The sequence below is a fragment of the Hippocampus zosterae genome, chromosome 1, assembly GCF_025434085.1.
Source record: "Hippocampus zosterae strain Florida chromosome 1, ASM2543408v3, whole genome shotgun sequence".
NCBI lineage: Eukaryota > Metazoa > Chordata > Actinopteri > Syngnathiformes > Syngnathidae > Hippocampus > Hippocampus zosterae.
The window spans coordinates 651,329-678,188 of NC_067451.1; the positions used below are offsets into that span (position 1 = coordinate 651,329).

Here is a 26,860-nt window from a genome sequence, read left to right on the forward strand (position 1 = left end):
TCAGGCACACATTTCGCCAATGTAGCAGGTTGGCGAAGGCATTTTTGTATTGCTCTTAGCAAAAAAGTGGAAAAACAATTAGCGAAGGAATGAAAGTGTGCTCCAAACGTGAATGCGCCGAGCAGGAAATGAGGATGAAGCAAACAGAAGGAATGCGACCGCTTATGGAATACCAATTTTGTGCCACGCTTTAGTTACGCTCCAAGGCAAGACGACAAAGGAGCCACGCGGCCGACAAGGAGCAACGCAAAATGGCCGCTAACGCCTACTAAAGCGTTAGCGGCCTTGGCCTTGCTAAAGCTTGGCCATCTTTTCACGCGCAGCTTCAAAAACCAGTTGAACGGAGTCGCAACCTTCGCCAACTCCTTCGGTCGGTCAGTCCGGATCACGCGGTCCGAGCGGGGCGCCGAATACGGGGCGAAAAGAGGAAAGCGCGGCGCACGACCGCGGCCGCTTTGATGAACGACGAGCCGAGTCACGGCCGGTTTCTCGAAAGGCCAACACGTCAAGACGGGCTGTCGGGGAAACAAAAGCCACCCGCCTTTGCAGCTTCAGCGCCGTCCCCTTGGGAATTGCGCCTGGCCCGCTCAGATAAGGACGCGTCCCCCCCCTCCCCCTTGGAATCTGTCTTCACAAGCGCCCCCGCCCGCCCGCAGCCGCTCCCTCGCGAGCTCGCGTCAGAGCGGAGGCGCTCTCGGCCTCAGAGGTGAGTGTGAAGGGATGAAGGAAAAACCAAGGTACGCACTCGTCCAAATCGGCGGCTGAAAAACGCCGGCGGGCGCCGGAGAGCCGCCGAGTCGGACTCCAATCCGCCGGCCGGATCCTCGCCCGCGGCCAACGGCGAAGCTTAAGTAGCTCCTAATGGCCCTAATGGACGCTTCGTTGTCCATGTGACATGTCACAAAGCGGGCCGAGAGGCCGTCAGAAAATGGCCGCCTCGCGACTCCGAGGGCGTCGCGGCTTGGAGTTTGAAGCGGATCACGTGGGACAGGAGAAGTGAACTCATCTCTTTTCGTCAATGGACGCTACAGCTTCGCGTTCGCTTTCAAAACTTGTAGCAGACGTGTGCACATTTTCAGCATGACGTCGCGACTGCTCCCCCTGCTGGTTTGCGAAGGCGTTTTCATCGGCCGTTGATTTCGAACCTTCCAAATCGTAGCCTAGAAACACTCGGCCAAAGGTTCAAGCGGGCGGTGGCGGCCGAGCGAGAAAGTCAACCTTGCCTGAAGAACGCGAAGCTGGCAAATGAGCCCGAATCGCCTTTTGTTGCCCCCCCCTCCCCCGCCTCAATCCGCCCTTTTCGTTTTTGCCTTATCAGAAAGGACACCTGGCCCGTCGATATCTTTTTCCACTGCCCCAAATCCGCCCGATGGAGAGGCCATTTCTCGGGGAAATTACACTTCAGGCGACCTTTTGCTAGAACTCGATGACGCCACTTGATTTCAGCGTTGGCCTTTTGCCCCCCCCCCCATCCCCCGCTCGTTGGATTACTGCTGAGTCGAGTGTCCTCAAAAATCTTGCTGGTCTTCGGATTTTGGAAGTTCTTCGCCCTTGCGTTGGTTGCGATTGAACCTGGTGAATATGTTTATGCAGCTGGGCTTTTTTTTTTTTTTTTCAATAAGACAGGAAGGAAGGAAATAATAAGGTGGGGGGGGGGGCACTCGAGGCTCATTCTCTGGTCCTCGGACTTCCTGAAAGCGTCCTTCTCACAAGTAAAGCCCCGGGCCACATTCCCCTTGTCCTTATTTGCGCGGCTGGAGAAAGCGGACGCTTCTTTGTTTCCCATCGCTTGGCCCGAATTTCACCGGGAGAAGGTGGCGAGAGTGAAGTCTGACCCCCCCGAATGTCTCTTCTTCGCCCAACAGGATGAGCGGCCAATCAGAGGGGAAATTGCGCTCTCCTCCGCTGACCTCCAACTGCTGCTGCGAGTGGAACACAACCGGTGAGTCGTCGCGCCTGCGCCTGCGCGCCCTCCCGAGCCTGTGCAAGAAGCGCCGGCCGGCTTCCCGTCCTCGCGCTCAACCTCAAATTGTTCGTTCCGCCGCGTTTGCCGCTTCGAGGCTCCCAAAAAGCACCCAGGTTTTAGTTGCTTTCACTTTGATGTGTCGAAGGAGACATTTTAGACTCTTTTTTTTTCTCTCTCTCTCTTTTCCTCGTCAATTTAAGACCCCCCCCCCCCCGACTGCTTTGATGACACGCGACATTGGGCAAAAATAGCCCAAGGATCAACAAGTCCCTCGCGCCCCCTCCCTTTTGCTCTGCGTCAACACACCATTCGCTTCACAAACGGAATCCTTGACGAGGCCCTTTGCGATTGCTCAGCGAAGCGGCAGACCCCCCCCCCCGTTGCGGTGGATGAAAAATAGGAGGACAATTTTTGGACAAATGAAACCGCGCGACTACCTTCTCGCTTCGGACGTGATTGGCGGCTCTGGTTTGACCATGAAACACTTTGATTTCCTGTTCCAGTAGGCCTTTTGTTTTTCATGCTTGATGCGGGCTGGAAAGCGCCCGCGACAGGTCAAAAGGTCGGATTTGACATTAATGATAATATTGCAACCCCCCCACCACCCCATAAATGGCCCAAAATCTGCAGGCTTTTCTCTCTGCGGTTAAGTAAAATACTAAAGGACAATGTTGTGCCTGGAATGCACACCTTGAAGGGACCCCCCCCCCAAAAAAAAACCCATTATTTGACTCATCATATGTATTTTTGAATGGTCGGTTATTGGAATTTGAATTTGCAAATATCAGAATTCACTTCAGCATTTAAAAAAACGACAACATCCGTTTCGATCGGAGCGTCGGACTTAGCGAGCTGTCAAAACGAGCCGTGCCGGCGGATTTTTGCTGGCAACGCAACAAGAAGCCACAAAAAACGAGAGACGCTTCGTAATCGCTTGCAATGTGAATGCCGGCCCCCTTGAAAGCAACGTCGCAGCGGAGTGAGAACTGCCGCCCGCCAGTTGCTTGGAAACGGGTCGACGCGTGTCGAGGCGAGCGGAGACAAAGTGCAAAGCTTTTTCGGAAGGTCGGCGACAAAAACGGGAAAGAAAAAAAAAAGTTGCCGTTCACCGAGGCTAATCGTCGTTCGTCCGACTTGGCTAGAAGGAGAGTGCTCAACTTTTTCAGTTTTTTATTTTTTTATTTGCTTGTGGGGAGGATGAGGAGACGTGATACAAGTGAACCACGTGTGGCTATGCTACATTTGATTTGAAGCTAACGTTGCTATCGTTCATCCTGCCACTTGACTTCATTTGACAACCGCACCGAGCGTATGCGGTTGCGGCGAGCGGCGTCACGAACGACGTGGCAACCGCGACGGCGCATCAACAATGAGTGGGTCCGTCAAATTCGCTGCCGTGTTTAAAAAAAAAATCATAATAATAATAATAAAAGGCGTTTATGCTAACACACATAGCGAATGGAACTAGCATCAGCGTCGCGGTTGTTTGGCCACACGTTAGCTGAAATAAATGCTCATGAGACCGCCACGAGGATCTTCGGGGGTTGTCGAATGCCTCCCGCACATTCCGGGGGGGGGGGGGGAGCTGGAACAGAGAGCGCGCGCGTGTCGTCGTCGGATGTTTGAATAGCTCGCGCCTGAGTCACGGTCTGGTATTTGTGGAAACAAAGCGAGCTGGTCTCCGGGTCCCGAGCCGCACAAAGGCGAGAGTGTGACGAAGGATGCCAAACGATTTAACTCGGTGGAGTTAAGATAAGAAAAGCTTTTATTAGTCTCGCAATGGGGCATTCTGCTCCATCATTCTTGGAATGACTCACCGGGAGGCTAGCACATGACACTGACGACTCCTCGGCGAGCGTTAGCATCGCTGTGGCAAACCTCAACAAACCCTTTCCACCCCAATACGTTACACACACACACATATACTGTATATGTATATCAAATAATATTTTTATCGTGGCAGCCTGCCATCAAGACCATCGGAGGACAGTGAAAGCTGTGCCCGCAGGGAAATGCGTCCTAGATAACGCGCCGACTTGAGCGAGACTAGATCTTTTTTTACGCAAGAGCCATCAGTCCGTTTGAGTAGCCCCGCTCGTCTTCATTGATTTCTTTTTCAACCCCCCGCGAAATGATTTGTTTGAGCTCGGCGCCAGCCCCTCTTGCGTTTCCGCTTTGTGATTTGAAATCAAGATAGGGCCTTTGTTCTTTTTTAGCGGCGTCTATTTCGGCTCTGGTTGACAGGTCTGTGATGTTGACTGACAGCTGGGAGTCAACGGCGGCGTGGAAAGCGACAAAAAAAAAAAAAAAAAGGAAAAATACTGATGAGCTTAAACCCCACCCCCCCACCACCCCACCCAAGCCACAGAGAGGAAGTGGCAAAGGGCGAGCGGTGTGCTGCAGAGGGGGAGTCCCCTGAAGACCGGCAACAGGTGCCGCGGCTGGGCCGATGGCGGACCCCGCCCCGCACCCTCATCCGCTTCCTGTCTCGTTCGGGAAGTAGCCGACTCGTCGCTTTGGCGCGCTCGCTTCAAGAGTCCTCGTAGCTCACTATGTGACCTTGTGAAAGCGATTGGCCGAGAGGGGCCATCTTTTATTTCGCACAACCTCCCCCCCCCGCCCCTTCGAGTGTGGAATATCTGGCCAGAGCAAACGGCGCCTCGCTCACGTTCTCCCTTCCCAAGAGACATTTACTGTGATCAAAAGTGTACACGGCCGCAGATGCTATATGTTATGTTATATATATATATATATTTTTTTCCAATCAATGGTGGGGAAAGTTTTGGTCTGACTGGATAGAGCACCCCCAAAACTGCCATTTGAACACTTTTTTTTTTATATGCGCTGTGTTTGAAACAAAATGTTTTTAAAAATGATTGAAGCATAACAAGTTGCAGCAGACCGATTGGGATTTTTTTTAATGTACATTTTTTTTATTTTTTGCAAACCAATTAAAAAACGCACACATCATTGTCAGCGATATATATAAATTGGATGCTATAACAGTTTTTTTGGGGGGGGGGTTGTCCCCTAAACACTTCAAAATGAAATATGTGAGATCATTTACCTGCTTTCCAAATTCCTTTGGAATTGGTTTCACTTTCCAATCGAGAAAAAGAGAAACAATTGTCTGCTACATAATGGAGCGATTTTTGCTGACTGGGGGGTTGGGCCGCATTCGCACATCATTATCTTTGTCTTACGGGTTAAAAAAAACCTTTAAAAAATCATTTAAATCAAGGTAGTTTCTTTCCCTTTTTTACGTCATCATTTTGCTTCCCATCATAAAGCAGCACTTGTGCGTTTGATTGTCTTGGTCGTGTAATTGCTTTTTGCTTTTTGCTTGCCGGCTGCAGACGGCGCGCAGATGCTTGGCCTCTTTTGTCTCCCGGAGAAACAATCGGGGAATTCCGTGTCATTACATGAACTACAACCAAGACATTTTCTTTTGATTCTTCTTTAACCAGAGGCTAGCCGCTGAACATTCTGATGACGGCGATTTTGCTTTTCTACAATGCACAACAACAAGAAGCAAAGATTTGATGTTGCCACGGGAAGACGAGCCACAATTTTTTTCCCTTTGGCTCCTCACCCAACTGCTCGCAGCTTGAATCGCGCCTCACGGGAGGTGTAGCGTGTGTGTGTGTGGGGGGGGGGGTCCCTAGAACGGACCCCTGCTCGTGCGCACAAGCCTTGGGCGGTGATCGCCGCCTGCGTTTTCAACCGCCGGCAAAGGAAGCCCAACCGATGCTGTCATTTCAGACGCCCCGCCCGTCAGTGTTGACGCAAAGCATTTTGCAAGCGCGCCTCGGTTGATCCTGGCGGGCTTGGTCGCCCGCGATCGAGCCTTTCGGTCCTTCCGTACGTCGTCGACACGGCCGCCGCGCCTCGGGACGCAAAGTGAGGCCCGTGCATGTGTGTGACTCGATGTGTTCTGTTGTTTCAGTGAGCTTTTGGGTCCAGACTTCGCCGAGACCTACTACACAGACCAAGGACAGCCGGTGACCGTGACCACGAGGAATTACACCGTAAGTCAAGTCCCCACAAACTGCGCAGTCCAGCCGGCGGCGGCGGCGATGAACGGCCCGTCCCCTTTCGACGGCGAATCCGCAAATCGATGACGCTATTATCCCCCGATATTAATTGACGTCGGCCGGCCCTCGTCAAAGTGTGCGCGCGGGCTCCCTCTCGCGGTACGTAAAACAATCACCGGAATATGCTTGGTCGCCGGAAAGAGTGTGACGCGAATGCCCCAAAATCAACCGCGTCAAAACGATGTCGACTTCAAAGCCTCCCGCGGTGCCCGGTGAGGAAATAAACGAGAGTTCACTCGGTCTTTTGTTTGCAAGAGATTGTTCAATGTACGCCATCGTCTCATATTGGAGCCCTCGCTTCAACTGAGCGGCATCGGGCGCGCTGGCCGCCTTGCGCTTCCGGGAGGCTCGACCGAACAACTCCCCCTGCTGGACATGGGTGGAAACGGAGCGCTCCGAGTCAAGTTGCGAGCGGCGCGGGGGGCCACCCGGCGTGACTAAAACGGACAGGGAGGCAGCGCCGGGCCAGTGACACCACAAGGGCTCATTCCCCCTCCGCCCCCAACTACTTTCCTTGACCTCTGTCCTGTGTTTGCGATATTGCAAGCAGTGAAATTCGGTGTTTGCGCTGAAAAGGGAAGAAAGTAATGAGTCTCCAAGCGCATCGGCGTTTGGTGTGCAAGCAAAAAGGGAGAATCTGTTTGAAATGATCCAAACGGGAAACTTTCCCCGGAGATGACCGGCGATGATCCTCGCTAAGTTGCCGGAACATTGAAGGGATGCGCCGCTTGTCACTGTGGCCGCGGTTCTTGGTGAGCGTCTGCTGTTGACTGCCTTTCAAGATGCATTGCGGGCTCCCAAATGGAGCAGATGAGCGCCGAGCGAGTCCCTCCTGACGGCGGGGGGGCTGAGAGGCTGAGAGTCGCTTCTTGGATCATCCGCTCCCGCCAATGACAAAATGATCTTGTGCTCACGCGGCAGGAGATGGAATCTCTTTAACACGCAACGGATTTGGCCGAGCGATTTCCCCAAGTAGGAACTCGGGGATGGGGGGGGGGATGTCTTTCCAAAAGGAATGACGGTGTGGGCTCATTTTCACGACCCCTCGCGCTTCATTGACATATATTACAATACAATACAATACATGCTAGCAGAAAGGATATTGCTCGTGTACGTTATGCTAACGCTAAAAATCAAGGTAATTTGTTATTTAAAAAAAAAAGAAAACAAAAGCTTTCATGATGTTTTTTTTTTTCCCAAACTGCAGCAGCCTTTGCCATTTCAATTTGAATTTGTTGCACCCCCCCCCCCCCCCAAGCATCCCCCCGTTTGGACGGCACCCATGCCGAGGTGCCGCACCCTGGCGGTGGTTAATTGCCGGATGTCGGGCGGGAGGTGGGGGGGCGCTCGTTCCACCCCCCCCCCCGACCCCCCCCCCTCTCTGACAATTAATTTGGATGTTCGCTATCACCGAGCTGGAATGAAAGAGCTCATTTCACGCTCTGATGAACGGACAATCTTCCCGCACACACGCGTACCAAAAGCTCCAACCTGCCCGCATCATTTCGAGCCGGTGGCGATAACGTCTCCTTTTCACATGAGCGGCTGGTAAGAAGGCCAAAATGGCTGCCTTTGATCTGGGGAACTCCTGCCAGTCTTTTCTGCTTCCGCAAAGATTCGCATCAGGCTCGTTTTGCTTTTCACGCGGGGAAAATGTTAGCGGCTTGACTTTTGAAGCACCGGCGGCGGGTCATCGTTTTCAGGCCCAACACGCTCAAAGATCCCAACAAGCGCGAAAAGCCCCAATCCGGGATTCCAATCACGAGCGCCACGTTGTCCGTTCGCCGTTGACGAGTCCAGATCGACGACCAAGATGGGCGGTGGGAAAAAAAAAAGGGACTCGATCCGACTGCTGCGTTGAATACGATGATGCCGTGGAAAAGTTTGGGCGCACCTCATCTGGGTGCCGGGGGGCGGGGGGGGGGGCAGGTTTCCTCTGCTTCATTTGCCGTTGAAAGGGTGACGCGTCTTCCAAACGGATTTCTTTGGAAGGAGTCCAGATCTGTTGCTCAAAGCCTTTGTTTTTTTTTTTTTCTGCAGGATCACTGCTTCTATCACGGCGACGTAAGTGGACATCCGGATTCCTGGGTGGCCCTCAGCGTGTGCTCGGGCGTCAGGTGTGGACAACAACCAAACTTGATTCTTCCGATTTATTTATGTATTTACTTAGCTAGCTAGCTAGCTAGCTAGCTGTCTATCTCGCGCTTGCTCTTCACGGTCTCGGGCAGTTTCACCTTTGTTAATATTTCAAGAAGGAACGGAGATGCGATTCACGGGGCCCGGCTGCTCCGCATGCAAATCGGCGGCTGTTTCCGTGCGCAGGTGCCGCCGCCGGCGCCGTTGCCATGATCGCGACTTTTTGCTGACGGCCGTTTGTCCTTGAAAAGAACTCATTTGATCCTCTTGAGCCGGCGCTTCTTAAAGGCAGAGATGTGAACGTTTGAAAATTCCACTCCTGCCTGAAAATCCGCAATGACTTGGACGTCCACCCCCCCCCCCCCCCCCCCCACCGTCCCCCTCCTCTCTTCGCGTCTTTACTGGTGTAAGCGACCAGAGAAGACGTTTGATTTTTATAGTCTTGAAATTCGTCGGCTGATTAACTCATTCAATGTCTGAGACTTTAAAAAAATATATTATTCTTTTAAGAATCCAGGCATTCAATAACAGGTTCGTCTTTACGTAAGCAAAATCCGGCCCTACTTTTGACTCCCAAGTCAAAAAGAAACGAGGTTGTCCGAGTAGCCCCGTTGGGTGTTGGTCTCCCTGACTCTTGCGAGCTTGGCGAGTCGAAGCAAACGCGCTCCGCCTTTGCCACAGGGGCCTGATATCTTTGGATGTCAACACCACCTTCTACGTGGAGCCGCTGCCCGACGCGGCTCCTCCGCGGCGCCATTCCTTGCTGCCCGCGCAACACCTGCAGTTGAAAGGCGGAGACTGCGGCCACGCCCGTCGCATGCCGCTGTCCGGCCACATTGCCGACTTTCTCGCACCGCATCATTTGAGGGTGAGTGTACGCCCGCCGCAACCCCCCCCCCCCCCAAAAAAAGTCTCTGTCTCTTCTTAGGAGGCGTAGCTCTCTTCTTTTCTGTCTGTTAACGATCCTGACAAGCTCTCAGGGGGCCGCCTCAAGTACTTGAACGTGTTCCCACAAAGGAAGATGGATTGAACGCCACGCAATTGAATTGCCGAGCGCCGCTTGCGCTCGGGATCCGCCGTCATCATTTATCTCGAATGCTTTGCGCACGTTCGTTGTAATGCAGCGGCTCTTAACCTTTTTTTTAGAGGTACCGAACCCTACCGGTTAATATGCGCATTCGCCGAACCCTTCATGAGTGAAAACTAAATATGTTTTAAATAAATTTAAATAAATATGAAAAAATAAAAAAAAATATTTAAATAAAAATGTTTTTTTAATACAAATTCAAGAAAAAAACACATTTATTAAAAACTGAAAAAAGTTCATAACATTTCAAGGGATACTTTTTTTTTTTTTTAATTGAAGGACTTCTTATCACGACCGTCACACAAACAAAATTTCCCGCAGCACTGATTGGACAAGCAATGTCATGTGATCATCTGCAGCCAATGATGGCCAAGCGGGCGTGTCAGATCTAATGAACATGTTGAGTCGCGTGTGTGGCACTCCGGCTGTCTTAACGCCTCACCGATGACTTCCTCTCCTTGTGTTAGCGCTCTTGTTCGTCAAAAATATGACCATGCCGTTATTACCCCCCCCCCACCCCCCCACCCCCCGAAAACTGCAGGCGAAAAGAAACACGTGGGGCACCACCAAGTACATGGAGCTCTACATCGTGGCTGACAACACGCTGGTAAGCTCGGCCACGGCCGTCATCTCATTCCGTAGCCAAACCACTCACCAAAACGTTGCCATACGCAGTTTCCCAGCTAGGGCTGAACAATTTGCAAGAATATGCCGGCCGCAGTTATTTCTTTCTTTAATTATTCATTTACATCTATTTTTTTCCAAGGTCGGTCCTCTTCCATTTTGTCACGATGCGAGACCCCAAAAAAGCAGGCAGGAAGGAGCAGGGTGAACTAGACAAATTGGATTAAAACACAGAAAACGAAATCCCTAAACTAACAAAGTCATGGAAACAAAAAGAATTTTAAAAAAAGTAACAAACTGAAGCCAAAAACTAACAAACAGAAACCGCAAATGTTTTCGGGACACCGAGTGCTCGTGCCGTCGTGCCGGGAGTCCTTTTGAACAGACGCGACTGACACGATGACCAACAGGTGTGCAGCTGCAGTCCTACAGTGCCACCTGTTGGTCACAAACAGAACCATGACGCATCCATTTTTTTTTCTGAACAAACACAAGCAATCAATGTATTCTTGAGTGGCGCTGACGTTCGTCTGTCTTTGCTTGACTGAAGTTCAAACGACAGAATCGGGACTATGAGAAAATCAAGACCAGGATTATGGAAATCGCCAATTACGTGGACAAGGTGAGCCGCGCTTTTGCCGCGCGCACGGCGACGGTCGACGATCGACGGGAACTCTGGGCCGTCAGTTCTACAGGGCTCTCAACATCCGCGTGCCACTGATCGGCCTGGAGGTCTGGACCGAGCGGGACCAGTGCATTGTCACCGAGGAGCCCAACGCCACCCTCTGGTCCTTCCTGCAGTGGAGACAGAAGTTGAAGTCGCGCAAGAAGCACGACAACGCCCAGCTGCTCACGTGAGTCCTCCAAACTTTTCGCCGTCCGGGGACCTCGTCTGGAGAAACGCTGTTTTAGATGGAGATACTTCCAGCAGGAAGAAGGGGGGGGGGGGTGCAGGGGGGGAGAAAATGAAATGAGTCCAAGGAACGTGTCATCTGCTGTTTTTGTAGGCTTCGCGATTGGCCGGCAGACATCAAACCGCAAAATTCGCGCCCAGTTTTTTGCTATGAGAGATCAAAAATGAAAAATTAGCGGTCACCAGCAGGTGGCAGCATTGCATCTCTGTAATGAGCTGACTTTGTGTTTCGCAACAAAGTGTAAGTTCCTAAAATGTGGCGGACCCTTCGAAATCCATTTAGAAGTAGAAGTGCTGTTGTGGCTTATGCGCACACACGCACACGCGACCGAATACTACTACGACTTCTACGAATTAGTTTGTAACGACTGTGTAATATGCGGTACATTATAACTAACAACACGACTTAGCCTTCAAAACCACATTTTCATCGTCGTTGGCATTTTACACAAAAAAATAATAATAATAACTTGGTTGTTTCTGACTTTCCGTGGTCCTAAAACATAATTCTGTGAGCCTCGAAAGATCAAGATCAGTCACTCAAAAGGTTCTTTTTCTTTTTCTTTTTTTGAAAATGGCTGCCACTGCAATATTTCCGTCCACAAATAAAGCTTTTTTTTTTTTTACACCCCCCCCCGAGCCGAGCTCCGAGAGCCGTTGCTTGAGTTTGAGGGTGGCTGGAAGTTGTTGGGGTGTCTTCTCGCTCCCGCCGTCCACGATCGCTGCACATCCGCTGTGAAGTCTTGGGAGGGGGGGGGGGGGTCGCGGTTCAGCGACGTTGACTTGCGCGCCTCTCTCTCGCAGCGGCGTGATCTTCAAGGGGACAACCATCGGGATGGCGCCGCTGGAGGGCATGTGCAGTCTGGAGAACTCCGGAGGGATCAACGTGGTACGTGCCGCACGGGAAGCTTTTGTTTACCTGGACAAGACTCCACCAACCAAACAAAGCAGTCGGGTCAAAGTGACCCAAGTCGTGGCGGCTCCCTTTTTCATTGGCTCATTCTTTTTTTTTCTCGCGTTGCGGGACCGCCCAGGACCACTCTGAGCTGTCCATCGGCGCGGCCGCCACCATGGCCCACGAGATCGGCCACAACTTCGGCATGAGTCACGACCACGACGGCTGCTGCGCGCAGGCCACCGCCGAGCAGGGGGGCTGCGTCATGGCCGCCGCCACCGGGTGAGCCCCCGCCCCGCCTTCCGCCGCGACCCGTCGGGCGGGCGCTCGCGGCCACTGAGCCTCCGTGACGCCCGCTCGCTCGCAGGCATCCGTTTCCGAGGGTGTTCAGCCAGTGCAGCAAGCGCGACCTGGACGGCTACTTCCAGAAGGGAGGGGGCATGTGTCTCTACGACATGCCCGACATGAAGGACCTGGTGGGCGGGAAAAGGTGCGGCAACGGCTTCGTGGAGGAGGGCGAGGAGTGCGACTGCGGCCAAGCCGACGTGAGCGTCTTGACTTATTTTCAATACGTTCTTTTGTTTGTTTTTATGTGAGAGTGAAACCGATAGGCCGCTTAGGGTGCGGCGTGAGAGATTTTGGTCTCTTTAGAAATACACAAACTAAAAACCCCGGTGGAAAGAAAAAAGACGTCGTGGACGGGACGGCTATTGTTTGTAGAAAAATATCCATTAGGACAGAAAAGAGAGAAAAACGTGTCCGTCTGACCTTGAGCGTCGCGTCGCGTCTACTCAACTGTTAGCTGAGCTGTTGTCGTGGCTAGCCTAGCTAAACTGGCGTCGTAGATCAAAGCTCTTTGATGTGTCGCGTGAGTGCTAATTGGTTGAGCCAAAAGACGCGGGCGTGCGCGCACAGCCGCCCCGATGCGCACACAGCGGAGAAAAGTGGCTTATTGACTGCTGAGTGGCGCTTGGCTCGAGTGGCGTCGCTACATAACACACAACGATCTGATATCGATACCCATTGAGGGCTTGCTTAACGGGTGTGTCACGGAACCGTTTTGCACCTTGAGACTTTGTGCGCCTCGTCGTTCACGCCAACACCCGTTGCTCTGATGCCGCGAGGGATTGGCCGACATCTTGTTCCACCGCGGACAAGATGTTTGCCGTGTAAACGAGCTAGCTTGGGTGGGAGCGGCGCAGCAAATTGGCCATGTTCGCAATGCAGATGAGATCGGTTGAAGTTGACAGAAATACCCACCTGGTAAAAGAAAAAACGAAATAATAATTACAGTCCAAAGTAAAACATTTTTTTTTTTTTTGCTGTCAGTTATATACACGTTCCATTTTGAGGAGGAATTCAATATTTGGTTCTTTGTCAAGCGGCTGTCAGAGCACACCGGCGCCTGCCGTTGTTGTTGTCAGCGCTCATCATCCCCTCCCCGCTGCGCTCGTTTGCCGCTCGACCTCCCCCCCCCACCCCCCACCGTGCTCGAATCAACTCTCGCACTCGTTTGGAGGAGCGTAGCGGCGGCTCTGCACAGGGCGCCATGGCAACAGGAGATGCCTGCCGCGCGTGTTGAGTGTGCGGCGTTGATGCCACAACAGCAGCAGCAGCAGCAGCGTGTGGCACCTCTGCGTTTTTATTTTTAAACTCGGCGCCCACCCCTCGCTCCCCCACCAACATTTTGTCAAGTTTTGACTCGTCTGTCACCCCCTTGAATCTTGAAAGAGCAAAAGTGTCTCCAGTGTAACCCTTCAGGCCCTATCTCAACTTCGCATTCGCACTATGGCCTTCATTTCGTCTCTTTCTGGTCAAATTAGATCAAAGGTTTTTGCTTTTCCAGAAAATTGTCTTTTTTTCTTTTTTTTGTCAAATGCTGGCTGTAAAACCGCATCCCCATTATTTGAGCACATCTTAACAAGTCAACTTTGAGATTCTTCTCAAATGTGACATGTTGCTTGCCTATGGAAGGACTTGCAGTGATTTATTTTTTTTTAATATACTAACGGGAAAGGTCTTCCGAGATCCCCCCCAGATGAAAAATAACAAGATTTTTTTTTTCGTGTTTTTTTTTTTACTCTTTTTTTTTTAACTGGCAGAAATGTGCTTCAATGCTTCTGACAGATTTTATTTTTTTTCCTGACGGGAATGGGCTGCCAGAGCGGAGGGTCCCTGCACTTCTTCAAATCAAATCATTCATTTGTGCCATCGGATTGGAGTAAGCTACGAAACAACGCTTTCCAAAACACAAAATTGCTGCCTCGTCATAAACGCAGGAGATTATCGAAAAGGGCGCATGTCAGAAATGACCAACCCCGGAGCAAGTTTGACTCCATTTGCAAATAAATGGAGCGAGGGGAAACAAAAAGGAGCAAATGAGATGGAGACAAATAGGCAGCAAAGAGTCCACGGGGTGAAGGAGGAGCAGCTGACCCTTGTTTGCTTTGCAGGAATGCGCCAACGACTGCTGCAATGCCAATAATTGCACCCTGAAGGAAGGGGCTCAGTGTGCCCACGGAGTCTGTTGCCAAGGCTGTAAGGTAATGCAAACACACACACACACACACACACACACACACGCACGCAGCTTCCAACGGTAAGTATCTCATCTCTACTCTTAATGGCTCTCTTCAAGTTGTGATACGGCAAATATGAGCTCAGTCCACTTTCCAGTCAATCGGTGCTTCCCGTTGCAGTTGAAGCAAGCAGGCACCATGTGCCGGGGCCCGGCCGGGTCCTGCGACCTGCCCGAGTACTGCACGGGCGCCTCGCCTTACTGCCCCAGCAACGTCTACCTGCTGGACGGCTCCGCCTGCCAGTCCGGGCGGGCCTACTGCTACAACGGCATGTGCCTGACCCACCAGCAGCAGTGCTTGCAGCTGTGGGGCGCCGGTAAGGACAAGCCTCGCGGACGTCAATGGATGCCGCTGGCTTCCATTTGCATTTTGGGTTGCTTTGGTAGTGCTTTGGCGCCATCAGGTGGCATCCTGGTTGAAGTGAGGTACAAAGCACGACTAGGATGAGAAGGCTTAGTCCCGTTTCGTAGCAAAGTACAGTGAAACTCCTCTACAATGAAATCGCGAACTTTTTCACAACGGGGGTTTTTTCACTGTAGCAAATTGACTCTCAGATGTAAACACACACACAAATGTATGTGTACTCTTTATTTTTATTCCAATAGTGCATAAGTATGAGCACACACTTATTTGAAACGTCATATAGTCAGTGTAGAAAGAAAAAAAGGGAAAGAAATGGTGAAATTTACGATAAGCATTCACTTTCACTTACATCAATTTCTTGGATAACGTCTTTTTTTGCTTCCTCCGTCTTTCATTTTGATCACTTTTATCCTCTCTTCCAGCGTCAGAGCTCTTCTTGTCTTAGCTGCTTGACATCCAAAGGTCCGTTTTGGAGCCATTTTAGCAATGCAACATTCTTGCTGCGTCTGAAACTAACAAGAACAAATACTTCCTGGACGACTGTGCATGCGTCAACCAGTGTGGCGGTTGCTGTTTCCAAACGAAGCAGTAGAGTCAAGTCAAGTCAAGTCAACAGTATTTATAGAGCACTTTCAAACAGCCATCGCTGCATACAAAGTGCTGTATGCACTTTGTATGCATACAAGTATGCATACAATGCATACTATGTATGTATGTAGAGGTCGCTGTTGGATTAGACTTTGTTGTAGTGAATCTCATTACGAGGCAAGAGCAGAGAAAAAGATTTCGTATAACGCAACAGGTTTTTTTTTTTTCGTTGTATAGGTGGGGGCAGGAGAGTGGGAATGGTGTTAATGCGTGAGGATTTTTTTCACACTAGGGGGTATTTTCACCCATGTAGGTGTCGTTGTAGAATCATCTGCAAGCTGTTTTCAGGATTTTTGAAGGCTGGAGTCAGATGATTTGGCATCCTAGTTTTGTGATTTGTTGACAATTGGCGCGCTGTGTTTTCCAGGCGCCCGTCCAGCCCACGACGCCTGTTTCGGAGACGTCAACGCCGCAGGAAACGCTTTCGGGAACTGCGGGAAAGACGAGCGCGGCAACTATGTCAAGTGCGCAAAAAGGTGAGCGGCAAATCTGCCGCCACGCCCGCCATTCGGAACGAGCTTTTTTGCAGCACCCCGGGGGAAAATCGGGACATTCGCATCATCCTTACCGGTGTCGAGGCGAAAAACAAATCGTCTCGTTTATCAACAGCAACTGGCTGCTGCTTTGACGTTTTGTCCAAAAATGATACCGCTGACTGCGCATACCGGAGATGATTTGTGGGCCCCCTCGAACATCTGTTTTGGTTTTTTTGAAAGGGGGGGGGTGGCGGCGTTGCCATGGCACGCTGCCCCTGCTAATTAATGGCTCCAAATGAGCAATTTAGTTATGTTAATGAACCCACGGATTAAGGAAGTTGATTGCTGCGCTGCCCACAACGATTCTGCGGCCCCCAGCAATCGTTGTTGCGGTTGCAGCGAGGCTGATTAGCGGATATGTAAATGCGTATGTAATCTGCCTAATGTTTGCGTTAGTCACCGCAACAACTCTGCTTCATCCTCCTGTAATTGTCGGACATTTTTCTTTTTTTTTTTTACCCCTCAGATGGCGTGCATGAGTTTGTTTACTTGCCCGTTTCATTTGCATATCAATGAGGAAGCCGCTCGACAGAATTTTGACAAAGTGGAAAAAGGGCCCAGTTTTGTTTTTGTTTTTGTTTTTTTTTTTGTCATTGAAAAGTTATTCACGTGAATAATAACCCTCATTTTTGTCCATTGGAAGAAAAAAAAATCCTAAATTGTTGCTGTAAATGGAAGGCGGGCTTTTCACAACCTCGCCACAAGTGTCATTCTTGTTTACAGCCACTAGATGGTGTCGTTACGTTCTGAGGATTCCGTATGTGGAGTGAATGCTCGTATTTTAAGGCATCAGAGAGGTCTCGGGTCGACGAACTGACCGATAATGTCGTTAGCGCGACAAGTGCAGTTTGATTTCATTTCATTTTTTCTTGAAGCGTTTCCCTTTCTATTTCATTTCGTGAGCAAAAACACTTTTGCCATCGTTTTGGGGAGTGATTTCGTCGGTCTCCGTTGACTCACCTTGTGTCCAGTGACGCCAAATGCGGGAAGATCCAGTGTCACAGCGCCGCCAAAAAGCCCAAAGGCACCAACGCCGTGTCCATCGACACCACCATTAGGACGGGGGGCGTCGAGGTCAAGTGCCGCGGCACCTACGTCTACAGCACTCAGGACGGCCAGGGCGACCTGCCCGACCCCGGCTTGGTCATGACGGGCACCAAGTGTGGCGAGGGCAAGGTCAGTGGCGGCTCGCTTAAAATCCTGACCTCGGACTCTGCGTTTGGTTCTGACTCGCTCGCGTGCGTCTTCCCCAGGTGTGCCGCGACCGTCGATGTCAAAACGCATCCTTTGGCGAGCTGGAGACTTGCATGTCGCGCTGCCACGGCAACGGGGTGAGGACACCAAAAGCCCATTCCGACCGTCACGCCGCGCCGCTTTTCGCAACGACGTCGGCAATCGAGACAAAAGGAAAAAAAAAAAAAGGCCGGTCGTGTCTGTCAGGAGTTGTTTGCGCAGCAGGCGCAAGCCTGAGCCCGATAAGGATTCACGAGTCCAGAAAGCTCTTGACGGCTCAGCTGGCTTTTAGCTGATAACGGAAGCGGCAGCACACGTTGTAAAATTCATGAGGACATCATCCAGACTGGCTGGGCTCTTGTTCTTTTTTTCCCGCTTTGACTTGACCTTGTTGTCCGCCGCGCCTGCTGCAGGTGTGCAACAGCAACGGCAACTGCCACTGCCATCGAGGTTGGGCGCCGCCGTACTGCGAGAAGCCGGGACTGGGCGGCAGCGTGGACAGCGGGCCCGTGCAGTATGACAGTCAGTGCACACGCACACACACACACGTTTGAAAGCAAAACTGTGAACTGAAATGACATCTTATAAAATTACAATGAGACGTTAAGATCAATTTAAAAGGGAATACAATGATTTGCAAAAGGTGGAATTGAATGCACGACAAAAACAAGATATTTCATGTTGAAACTTGTTTTTGTTTTTTTAAAAATGGTAAATGCTAAAAGCCATTTCTCGACAATAGCCAGAAACGCCGCCTGCTTCTCAAATCGGTTTGGGGAAATTGTGGACGTCGTGTCTTCCCGGCTAATGAGGAACAGAACCATTCGCGCTCTTCTGGACGCCAAGGTCAAAAAGCTGGCATCTGCGATACTACTGGGGGGGGGGGGGCGCGTTTTTGCCAATGGCGTCCGGGAAGGCCTCATTGGTCATCCGAGCGACGACTTTTGCGCGGACTCCCCTGCTTCTTTCAGCCTGCCTGCAGTCCAGACCGGTCTGCTGTTGAAAACGCTAAGACAGCAAATCACTGTATTCTGTTCTTATTTGTGTTTTCACATGTTGCAACTTTATTGGAATTGTCTTTGTGACGAAAACAAAACTTTGTTGTTGTATTACATAGTAGAAAAAACACACCCTAATACTAAAACGAAGCTAAAATGAAGCATTTGGGGGGAAAAATTAAACCCAATAAAATCGAACAAACTTTCCCTAAAAACCTATAAAAATCTGCATTAAAAAAAAAACAGTCCAAATGTACTCAAAACTAACGAGAATATCAAATGCCCAAATATTTTCACCCCAGTGATGGTGAAAAACAAAACACAATGTTATCTTTCGGAAGACGGTGGTCCATTTTCCAGCGTGGTGCGTTGCAGGTCAGGTGGGCTTGGTGGCGGGCCTTTTGTTTGCCTTCCTGGTGGTCCTGCCCGGCGTGCTGCTGCTCTTCTACTGCTACCGCATCAAGACCTCCTACTTGCACAAGTGGCTCGCGCAGAGAGAGAAGAACAAGAGCAACAAGTAGCGTCCCCCGTTCTCTCACTTCAATTTGCCTCGCCGACGTGCCACTTTGAAATGTGTCCGCATTTGCGCCTCGTAGCCCGCCTTTGTCAGTGCGTGGGCGTGCGCGTGTGTTGGCGAAACAGCTTAGAACAGAAGATGTCATACGTGTCTCAAGTTAGGTCGACGTTTGGTGCCGATAACTTGGTTTGTGGTTTGGTGGAGTTGGCGGCTCGTGGTTGCAATGCTTGGACTGCGCCCTCTTGTGGTCAGGATGGAGAAAGCCAAGAACAGCCACCTGAATCCTGCCTTTCACCTGAAAGTGGTCGGCCCAATCGGCAAAGCCGGCGGCCACAAGGGGGTGAGTTCAGCACATTTTATTTAAAAACAAACAAAAACAACTCAAGTTGACGTTTGGTTTTGCTTCGTCTTTGTCCGCTTTCCAGCTCTCTGCCACCAGCAAAGAGGTTCTTCCTCTCCGGCCGGACTCCGCGGCTGCTGTCGTCCAGCCGGTCAACATCGTGCGGCCCCTTCGGCACGCCCCCTTCACGAGGGACGTCAAGGGGTCCCGGCCGCCCCTCCCGTCCGCCGCCCGGCCGTCCCCGCGGCAACCGAGCCCGCCCAAGAAGCCCCTCCCCCTCAACCCTGCGCGATCACCACCGGTGAGACTGCCTGGAAAATTATAGCAAGTTCAAGTCCCGCCCCATCCCCTTTTGCATGTTTGTCCCCATTTTGGGTGCCGCCCTCATCATTTTGACGGGGACGGCGATTGTCACAGGCGTGTATAGTTAGTTCACTTGCAGAAAAGTACAGTGTGAATGCGAACCGCACCAAACAAAAATTCAGTCCGGACCAAACAAGTGGACCAAAGGACTTTTTAGGTGTGCACGCGCGCTACCACCTGAATTGTTGCTGGAGTGTCTAATGACCGGGAAGCTCTCTCGCACAGTTACCACCCTATAACCTTTCTCTACCCCCCCCCTCAAGCCCAGACCGTCGCCCTTGCCCCCCCAGAGGCCCCTCCCCCTCAGTCCCACCAGAGGAGGCTCCCCAGTGAGGGTGCTCACCCCGAAACCGTCGCAGGGCCTGCGGGTCATGATGCCCACAGCCGGAGGACTCAAACCTGCGGGCAGAGTGACCGGCGCCCCCCCTCGCAGAGCTCTCAGGTGATTTTGCCGATTTGCCGAAAGCACCGGTACGAACAACAAAGATAATTGGAGAGTCATTAACTCATTCACTCCCAAAGACGTTTTTACACGTCTTTTCAGACTTGGTCTAGAATTGGTTGGTACTGAATGGGTTAAACATATGGGTGGTGGGGGGGGTAGTCATTTCTGTGTTATTCTACTGTACAACTAATGTAACATAAAATAACACGACTAAGAAATGGACCAATCAGGAAGATTAATTACGCCTTAAAATGTAACCCGAACTTTTGAAAGTTATGGTCCTACATATAGCGTTAGCATCATTGCTACTTGCAAATATGACACGATTGCAGCCGCTTGCTGCTGGCTAGTTATTAGCGACTAAACTGCTAATGATTACATGGGCGGGCTGTGCAAACTGCGCTCGCTCACTTTTTAATGCCTTGATTTAACGGGTTTCATGTATCGACTTGTTTTGACCACATAGCGCGCACAACGACGTCCTCCTTCACGTCGCCAAGGGAGCAACTTCTCTTGTCCAAATAGCTTTGTCTTTGGAATTCATGGCTAGCCATCAGCTAGCTGCACCTTTAGCTGGATGTACGTTTGGTCCATTTGTTAGCCTCACTTTGTTTACTGCTTCTTCTTTCATTTATTCGCAAATTCTGATGATTTCAACTTGCAAACCAATGTCAGAATGTGGCTCGAGTCGCGCGCATTTCCGCCACGGTGGAGTCATTATGCTCACGGCACAGCTAAGCGGCCCGGTATCGGTCCGTGGACCGGTAATTGGAGACCTCGGCCTTAAAAGTTATGGGTAATTTTCATATCATTTGATCAATAATGATAAAGAAACCCAAAAAATATATAATCATAATTTAGCACGATTCTAATAACGGTGCGCTAGTTTCAACACACATATCTCAAGACGCAGAGCGAAAGGGAAACATAATTTGTGGTGAAGTTGTCTCATTTTTCTGGTTGGGAATCACTGCTTGAAGCAATTCCTTGTCTCCCCCAGACCGGTGCCAGGCGCCAAAGCGGACGCCACGTCGCCTCCGTTTTGAAGACGGCCTTCCTCTTCTCCCTCCAAGCCCTTTTCTGTGTTGCTAAACTACCGAGCGGCGTCGGTGACAAGACGGCGGCGTTTTGACGAAAGCGACGGGTCAGCGCGCTGGAAACATTTGCCACATTTGACGCAGTTTTGCACGGGGGGTCTCGCAGACTGAGATGGAGCAGTCTTAAAGTCTTTTTAATTTTTTTTTTTTTTACCTTCTTTGTACGCGCAAACCGTCATCATGTTTACAATTTGTCGTGGATTTGTGTTCTGTGCCAAAGAGGGTCTCTCCATGCTTGGAGAAGGGGTATCCAGAATTGCTTCAAAATCCTCATCACGAGTCCACTCGTCAGCGGAAAGCTGTTTGAGCAGTTACTGAGGGCAAGGAAGGCACTCTTCCATGGACCGTCAAATGGATCTCAAGGATACGGAACAAACGCTCAAACGGTCTCAAGCCAGCCGCTCACCGACCAACAAGTACCATACTTAATCATGATCATCTCGGTGAGGCGAGAAGATTCCAAATATGATTTGGGGACTTCGGTATAGTCGGTCTGTGCACCAGGTTAGACTGTGGTGTAGTTGAAGTTGCTTGGTGTATGGCTGGTTTGTGATCCCGAACTCAGATGCTTCTTTTCAACACTGTTTACATGTCGAGCGAGGACTTGATGCAATCCTCCGCCCTCTCCGTTCAACCACATACTGAAATTCATGTGAATGTCTTTTGCTTTGTGTCACCACTTTTGAAAAATTACATTAAATCTTTTTTTTACAAAATGCTCTCTACTCTCCTTTTGCTCCTTTTCAAAACATTGAAATTTGGACAAGCCATTTGATTTCTAAGAGTGTCATTGGTACAGGCTCATACATATCAGTAATCCAGGATTACTGATATGTAATAACACGACTAAGAAATGGACCAATCAGGAAGAATAATTACGCCTTAAAATGTAACCCTAATATTTTGAAAGCTATGGTCCTACATACAGCGTTAGCATCATTGCTACTTGCAAATATGACACGATTGCTGATAAACTTTCAACGTTTTCCATGAAACACGGGTGAAATATCACAAACCCCCCCGTCCCCCGTTGAAGGTTTGTAAAAATTGTGTGTGTATGTGGGGGAGGGGGGCTATTCTCAAATACAGTATGCTAATCCGCGGGTGCCGAACCGCAAATTGCGGGAATTGACTACCGAAGAAACCGTCGTTTGTCCTGTGTTACTCCTTCTGATCGCTAGTTGGCAGTAAATGTATCTCTCCAACTTCTGAGGAAGAAAAGGATCGCTTCACTGCGCATGTGCAAAAAAATGTCACGTTAGTAGAGGTACCATGTTAGCGCTGAAGTTCTCGTAAATTCTCTCTTTTTAATGATAGTCCCTCGTGACTGTTCGGCACCGCGGAGAGAGCACGCCACGGCCAAACGAAAGCGAAGCCATGACAGCGAACGAGGATCAAGAGGTAGGCCGGCAATGGACCGTTACGTGACCAAATGCTAACTGGCTAACGCGAGCGAGTTCGAACTGCCTTGCGAGTCAAATGTGTTCATGTCAGCTCAGCTGTTGTGCCTGCCTGTGTTTTAGATGGAGTTGGAGGCTCTTCGCTCTATCTACGAGGGTGACGAGTGTTTTAAAGAGCTTAGTCCAGTTTCTTTCCAATTAAGGGTGAGTCCTGCTTGTTTTTTGGGGTTGGTGTAGAATTCAAAGAGCAGAATCAATTTTTTTTCTTGTTAGTATTGAAACACTTTGGCTGAATGCTGTCAAAAGCAATTTTTTTCACACACATTATTGCGATTTTTTTTTGTCAGTCCTTTCACCATGAATTATTTTTTACAAACCCAAATCCGTATGACGATAAATATCAGATTGGTTTTACATCACTATCTTGCTCGGTTAGGTGAAATATTTCAACAGGAAAAGTGTGGGTGTTTCGACGGCCCTTCTGGAACATTGTAATGACCGCAATTCCCTGTCAGCTTTGCAACGACAGGCGTTAAAAGGCCAATAGGTAGGGAAAGAGTCGGATGGCTGCACAATTCAGACTTTTGTTGGAGACAAAGTCATGTATGAGAAGATGCGGGTCAAATAAAGTTAGACCACATTAGCTCGTACACTCAAGCGTTGTGGTTCACAGTCATCGAAAAACACAACAATAAGGACATCACTCAAATTAAAATGGATGGCCTTCGATAACTTTAAACCGAACAAATGTGACGGGATTTAAATGTAATGACTCTTTTGACATTCACAAGGAAAGGGAGTGTTGGAGGAAGATCAGAATGCAAGACCTTTTCCATGAATGACTTTAGCAAAGGGTGACCCAGTGGGCGTGTCGGCCTCACAGTGCAGAGGTGCATGACTTGATTCCGGCTCCGGCCTCCCTGTGTGGAGTTTGCATGTTCTGCCCGGGCCTGCGTGGCTTTTCTCCGGGTACTCGGGTTTCCTCCCACATTCCAAAAGCACGCGTGGCAGGTTCATGGAGCACTCGAAATTGTGCTTGTTGTGTGAGCGCGAATCACAATTTAGGAGCGGTTGACACGAGAAAGAGGAAACTGAAATGGGACTCTGCCCTGTTGTTGCTGTTTAGGGGATGATCAAGGAAAAATAAAAATTGGGCAGTAGAAAAAAATACTATCGGACAAAGTGGTCTCCCTGTAATACATGTCTTTATTGTTTTAAGGGACCATAAAAGAAGTTATTCTATTCATTATAAATATTTTTTTGAAGTTCTCAAGAGTTTTAGTCAACCAACTAATGGAACCATTACATTGGCAGATAGGAGACCTGGAGGACTCCAAAGCATTCATCTTGGACATCACGTGGCCAGAGGCGTACCCCGTGACTGGTCCTCAAATCTCACTGGATGGCTTTTTTAACAACCGAATGTAAGTCGCATGTCAGAATGATCCGTACGGGGGCGGGGCCAAAACGTTTTAAAAAACAAAAAAAACAAAATGTTTTATCACCAACTTCAGCATTCCCGAAACCAAGCAGCTTATCTTGTCCAAGCTGGCGGAGCAAGTGGAGGCAAATCTGGGCGATGCCATGACGTACACCCTGTTCGAGTGGGCCAAGGAGAACCAAGAAGCCCTGATGGAGAACCACACACCCGTGGTCACCGCCGTGGTTCGTTTCACGCTCATCATAGAGAGTCCGGGAGCGTAAGCGCCGGGCACTGACCGCTTCCTTCGCTTCGCCGTCAGACTTTAACAACCAGCGGTGAGGCGATACCGAACGCTGTGACGGCCAAAAAGAAGGAAAGGAAGGAGCAGCTCACAAAAGCGCAGAAGAGGAGGATCATCAGTCGGACAGGTTGGGGCGGAGGATTCGGATCATGAGCGGCCAACAAAATCCTTGACGCTTCTATAACGTGGGCTTGCTTGATCCTGCTTTCAGATAACAAAGGGGAACTGCCGAGAGGTTGGAATTGGATTGACGTCATCAAAGTACGTACGCTTCCCAACGTTCCTCTACATGAATCATGGAATGCAATTTAACCTTGGATTTTATTTTATTTTTTTCCCCCTCCCCCATCGTTACAACAAACCATCCAGCATGTAAGTGGACCCCAGCGGAATCCGTTCTCCAACAGTTTCTTCCGTTGACATTGTGGCTTCGGTTCTACTTGTGTTTGCAGCTGAGTAAAACGGGAGGCGGTAAAGATGATGATTAGGCCCCGCCCCCCACCCCCGAGCTGCCGCCTCGCCGCCGTTTACAATTTGAACGACTTTGTGCCGCCGCCTACCTCCAGGACACTCGAATGCAGGGCCCACCGAGCAGAGGCGGGAACTTATCGGCGCAATGTCACGCGTGTTTCATCAAGGTTACTCGAAAGTACCAAAACTCTCACTGCCGAAACCTTGAAGCATTCGCCTTCCTCGCAAATGGCCATTTTGTATTTTCATGAGACTCGCCGGCAAAATAATTCCATCACGTTTGACTTGACTATTTTCTCATTTCAGGTTGACCAGATTTTATTTTGTCTATTCAAATAAAACCCCCATTTGGAAGCCCCCGTTGCTGAGGGGGGACTTGAGATTGAATTTTTCTTGTTTTTGGGCTATCACAACTTTAGGAATGGACTCATGGAATAAGCATCGCCAAGAGAATAACATTCACCTGAAAATTCGATTTTTATTGGAATACGACGACACGTATATCTGATACTTTACACAAGTAGAGTCAGTGGAGTGTCGGTTGTCGTCTGGATTTAAAATCCTCCGCTAAAACTGAGGGGATCTTTTCTTGAGGTCTGCTACTGCTTTGCGAGTTTATCTGCCGAGCTCTGTAAAGCTTTTTCGGGGACGTAATCGTTGACCACGTCCAGGAGCCCCCTTTTCAGGGATTTTTCTAACCTTTTGGAAAACTCCTTCTTAAACATGTTCTCAAAGAAGCTGTGGATGTCATGGGCGTCCTCCATTGACTGGATGGATTTGGCCCTCGTGCTCTCGTCCTCCTCGTCGTCGCTGGCCGGCAAAGCGACTGAGATGATGGACGAGGCGGAAGCCTCCCTCGCGCCTTCGTCCAGGGCGTTTGCATATAGAGGTCTCGCAGCTTTTCTCTCGCATTTCCCTTTTACCCTCTTGGTCTTCCTCCGGCCGTAGTGAGTCTTCCACATTGACGTGACTTTTTTGAAAATTGGCCTAATAGCCGGTTTTGCTCCGATGCAATCCATGATGGCACCGGGACAGTCCTCCAGAAGTGGCTGGATCCTCCTGGGACGCATTATTTTCCACCTCTTCCAAAGGGATGACCTGGTTTGAAGTTGCGCCGGCGAGGTCTTCTCCAGGTCGGCCGTCTCTTCGGATGAAAGTTCCTGCTCTGAAAATTTGATGTCGATGCCGAATACCGCTTCGGATGAAGACTTGCTGGATAGCCTGTCTTTGGACAATTTCAGCTCAAGTTCTCCCACCAGTTTTGATGAGGACCTCCTCGACAGTTTCGTGATGGCATCGACTGCCGCCAGAGATGAGGACCTCCTGGATATCCTGTCTTCTGACAATTTTGAGACGGCATCGACTGCCGTCCGAGATGAGGACCTCCTGGACTTCCTGTCTTCCGACAACTTAGAAATGGCATCAACTGCTGCTTTTGATGAAGACCTCCTTAATATCCTGTCCTCTGATAATTTCCGACCTTCTGCTACCGCTTGGGATGAAGATCTGCTCGATACCCCACCCTCCGACGGTTTCCGAACATCTACTGCCGATTTGGACGAAGACCTCCTTGACCCCCTGTCTTCTGACAATTTAGTTACATCCCCAACTTCTGCCGGGGATAAAGACTTCCCAGATACCCTGTCCTCTGACCATTTAGAAACGGCCCTTAAGTCTACCGGCGATAAAGACTTCCCCGATACCCTGTCCTCTGACCATTTAGAAACGGCCCTTAAGTCTACCGGCGATAAAGACTTCCCCGATACCCTGTCCTCTGACCATTTAGAAACCGCCCTTAAGTCTACCGGCGATAAAGACTTCCCCGATACCCTGTCTTCTGACCATTTAGAAACGGCCCTTACTTCTACCGGCGATAAAGACTTCCCAGATAGCCTGTCTTCTGACCATTTAGGGACAGACCATACCTCTGCCGGAGATAAAGACTTCCCAGATACCCTGACTTCTGACTGGTCAGGTTTACCCTCTACCGACAGAAGGTCCAAAACGGCTTCGGCTGACGGCGTCTTGGCTAGCACGTCGTCCGACAATCTCGTGTCAATCTCAGCTGCCGCTTCATTAGAAGACATCACCGACACCCTGCCTTCTGGTGATTTAGCATCAACATCTTGTAGTTTTCCGACTGACGGGCTGTCTACATCAAACAACTGGAGCGCAGCATCAACTGCTACTTCCAGAAGAGGGTTCCTTCCTTCCTCTTCCTCAGACAATTGAGGATCAGTCTGAGCTTCTGCTGAAGGCCTCTGGACATCAAACGATTGAAGAGCGGCATCCGCTACTTTTTCCGCCAAAGGCTTCATTACTTCCTGGTCCTCGGACATTTTAGGCTCATCGTCCACTGCCGATTCTGATGAAGGCGGCATCGCTTCCCTGTCTTCGGGCGACTCGAGATCATCCTCGCCGGGTGTTTCAG

At 50.1% G+C, this 26,860-nt stretch overlaps 2 protein-coding genes across 3 annotated transcripts in view; both read left to right on the top strand.

Moving 5' to 3' along the window:
* The window catches only part of adam19a (ADAM metallopeptidase domain 19a), a 28,317-nt gene extending 6,775 nt beyond the window's left edge, over nt 1-21,542 (top strand). Inside the window, exons 3-23 of the mRNA XM_052056492.1 lie at nt 1,866-1,942; nt 5,913-5,994; nt 8,101-8,177; nt 8,878-9,064; nt 9,825-9,890; nt 10,458-10,529; nt 10,595-10,761; nt 11,625-11,709; nt 11,855-11,997; nt 12,083-12,260; nt 14,169-14,258; nt 14,415-14,610; nt 15,673-15,781; nt 16,813-17,017; nt 17,095-17,172; nt 17,488-17,596; nt 18,448-18,589; nt 18,842-18,929; nt 19,015-19,230; nt 19,556-19,734; nt 20,738-21,542. Of these exons, the coding sequence (XP_051912452.1) occupies nt 1,866-1,942; nt 5,913-5,994; nt 8,101-8,177; nt 8,878-9,064; nt 9,825-9,890; nt 10,458-10,529; nt 10,595-10,761; nt 11,625-11,709; nt 11,855-11,997; nt 12,083-12,260; nt 14,169-14,258; nt 14,415-14,610; nt 15,673-15,781; nt 16,813-17,017; nt 17,095-17,172; nt 17,488-17,596; nt 18,448-18,589; nt 18,842-18,929; nt 19,015-19,230; nt 19,556-19,734; nt 20,738-20,783 (2,592 nt within the window). The 3' untranslated portion in view covers nt 20,784-21,542. The remainder of the gene's footprint in view (nt 1-1,865; nt 1,943-5,912; nt 5,995-8,100; nt 8,178-8,877; nt 9,065-9,824; nt 9,891-10,457; nt 10,530-10,594; nt 10,762-11,624; nt 11,710-11,854; nt 11,998-12,082; nt 12,261-14,168; nt 14,259-14,414; nt 14,611-15,672; nt 15,782-16,812; nt 17,018-17,094; nt 17,173-17,487; nt 17,597-18,447; nt 18,590-18,841; nt 18,930-19,014; nt 19,231-19,555; nt 19,735-20,737) is intronic.
* Nucleotides 21,543-22,170: 628 nt separating this feature from the next.
* Nucleotides 22,171-24,809, top strand: rwdd (RWD domain containing 4). Of its 2 annotated transcripts, XR_007961281.1 has the most exons (7): nt 22,176-22,235; nt 22,358-22,438; nt 23,549-23,658; nt 23,749-23,899; nt 23,977-24,085; nt 24,170-24,596; nt 24,736-24,809. XR_007961281.1 is itself a non-coding variant. In XM_052057161.1 (6 exons), exons 1-6 carry the CDS (start codon nt 22,212-22,214, stop codon nt 24,268-24,270), a joined length of 576 nt encoding a protein of 191 aa, XP_051913121.1. In that variant the 5' UTR covers nt 22,171-22,211; the 3' UTR covers nt 24,271-24,809. The 2 variants fall into 2 exon arrangements, 1 of the variants encoding a protein (XP_051913121.1); XM_052057161.1 differs by having other exon boundaries at nt 22,171-22,235; nt 24,170-24,809.
* The last annotated feature ends 2,051 nt before the right edge of the window (nt 24,810-26,860 follow it).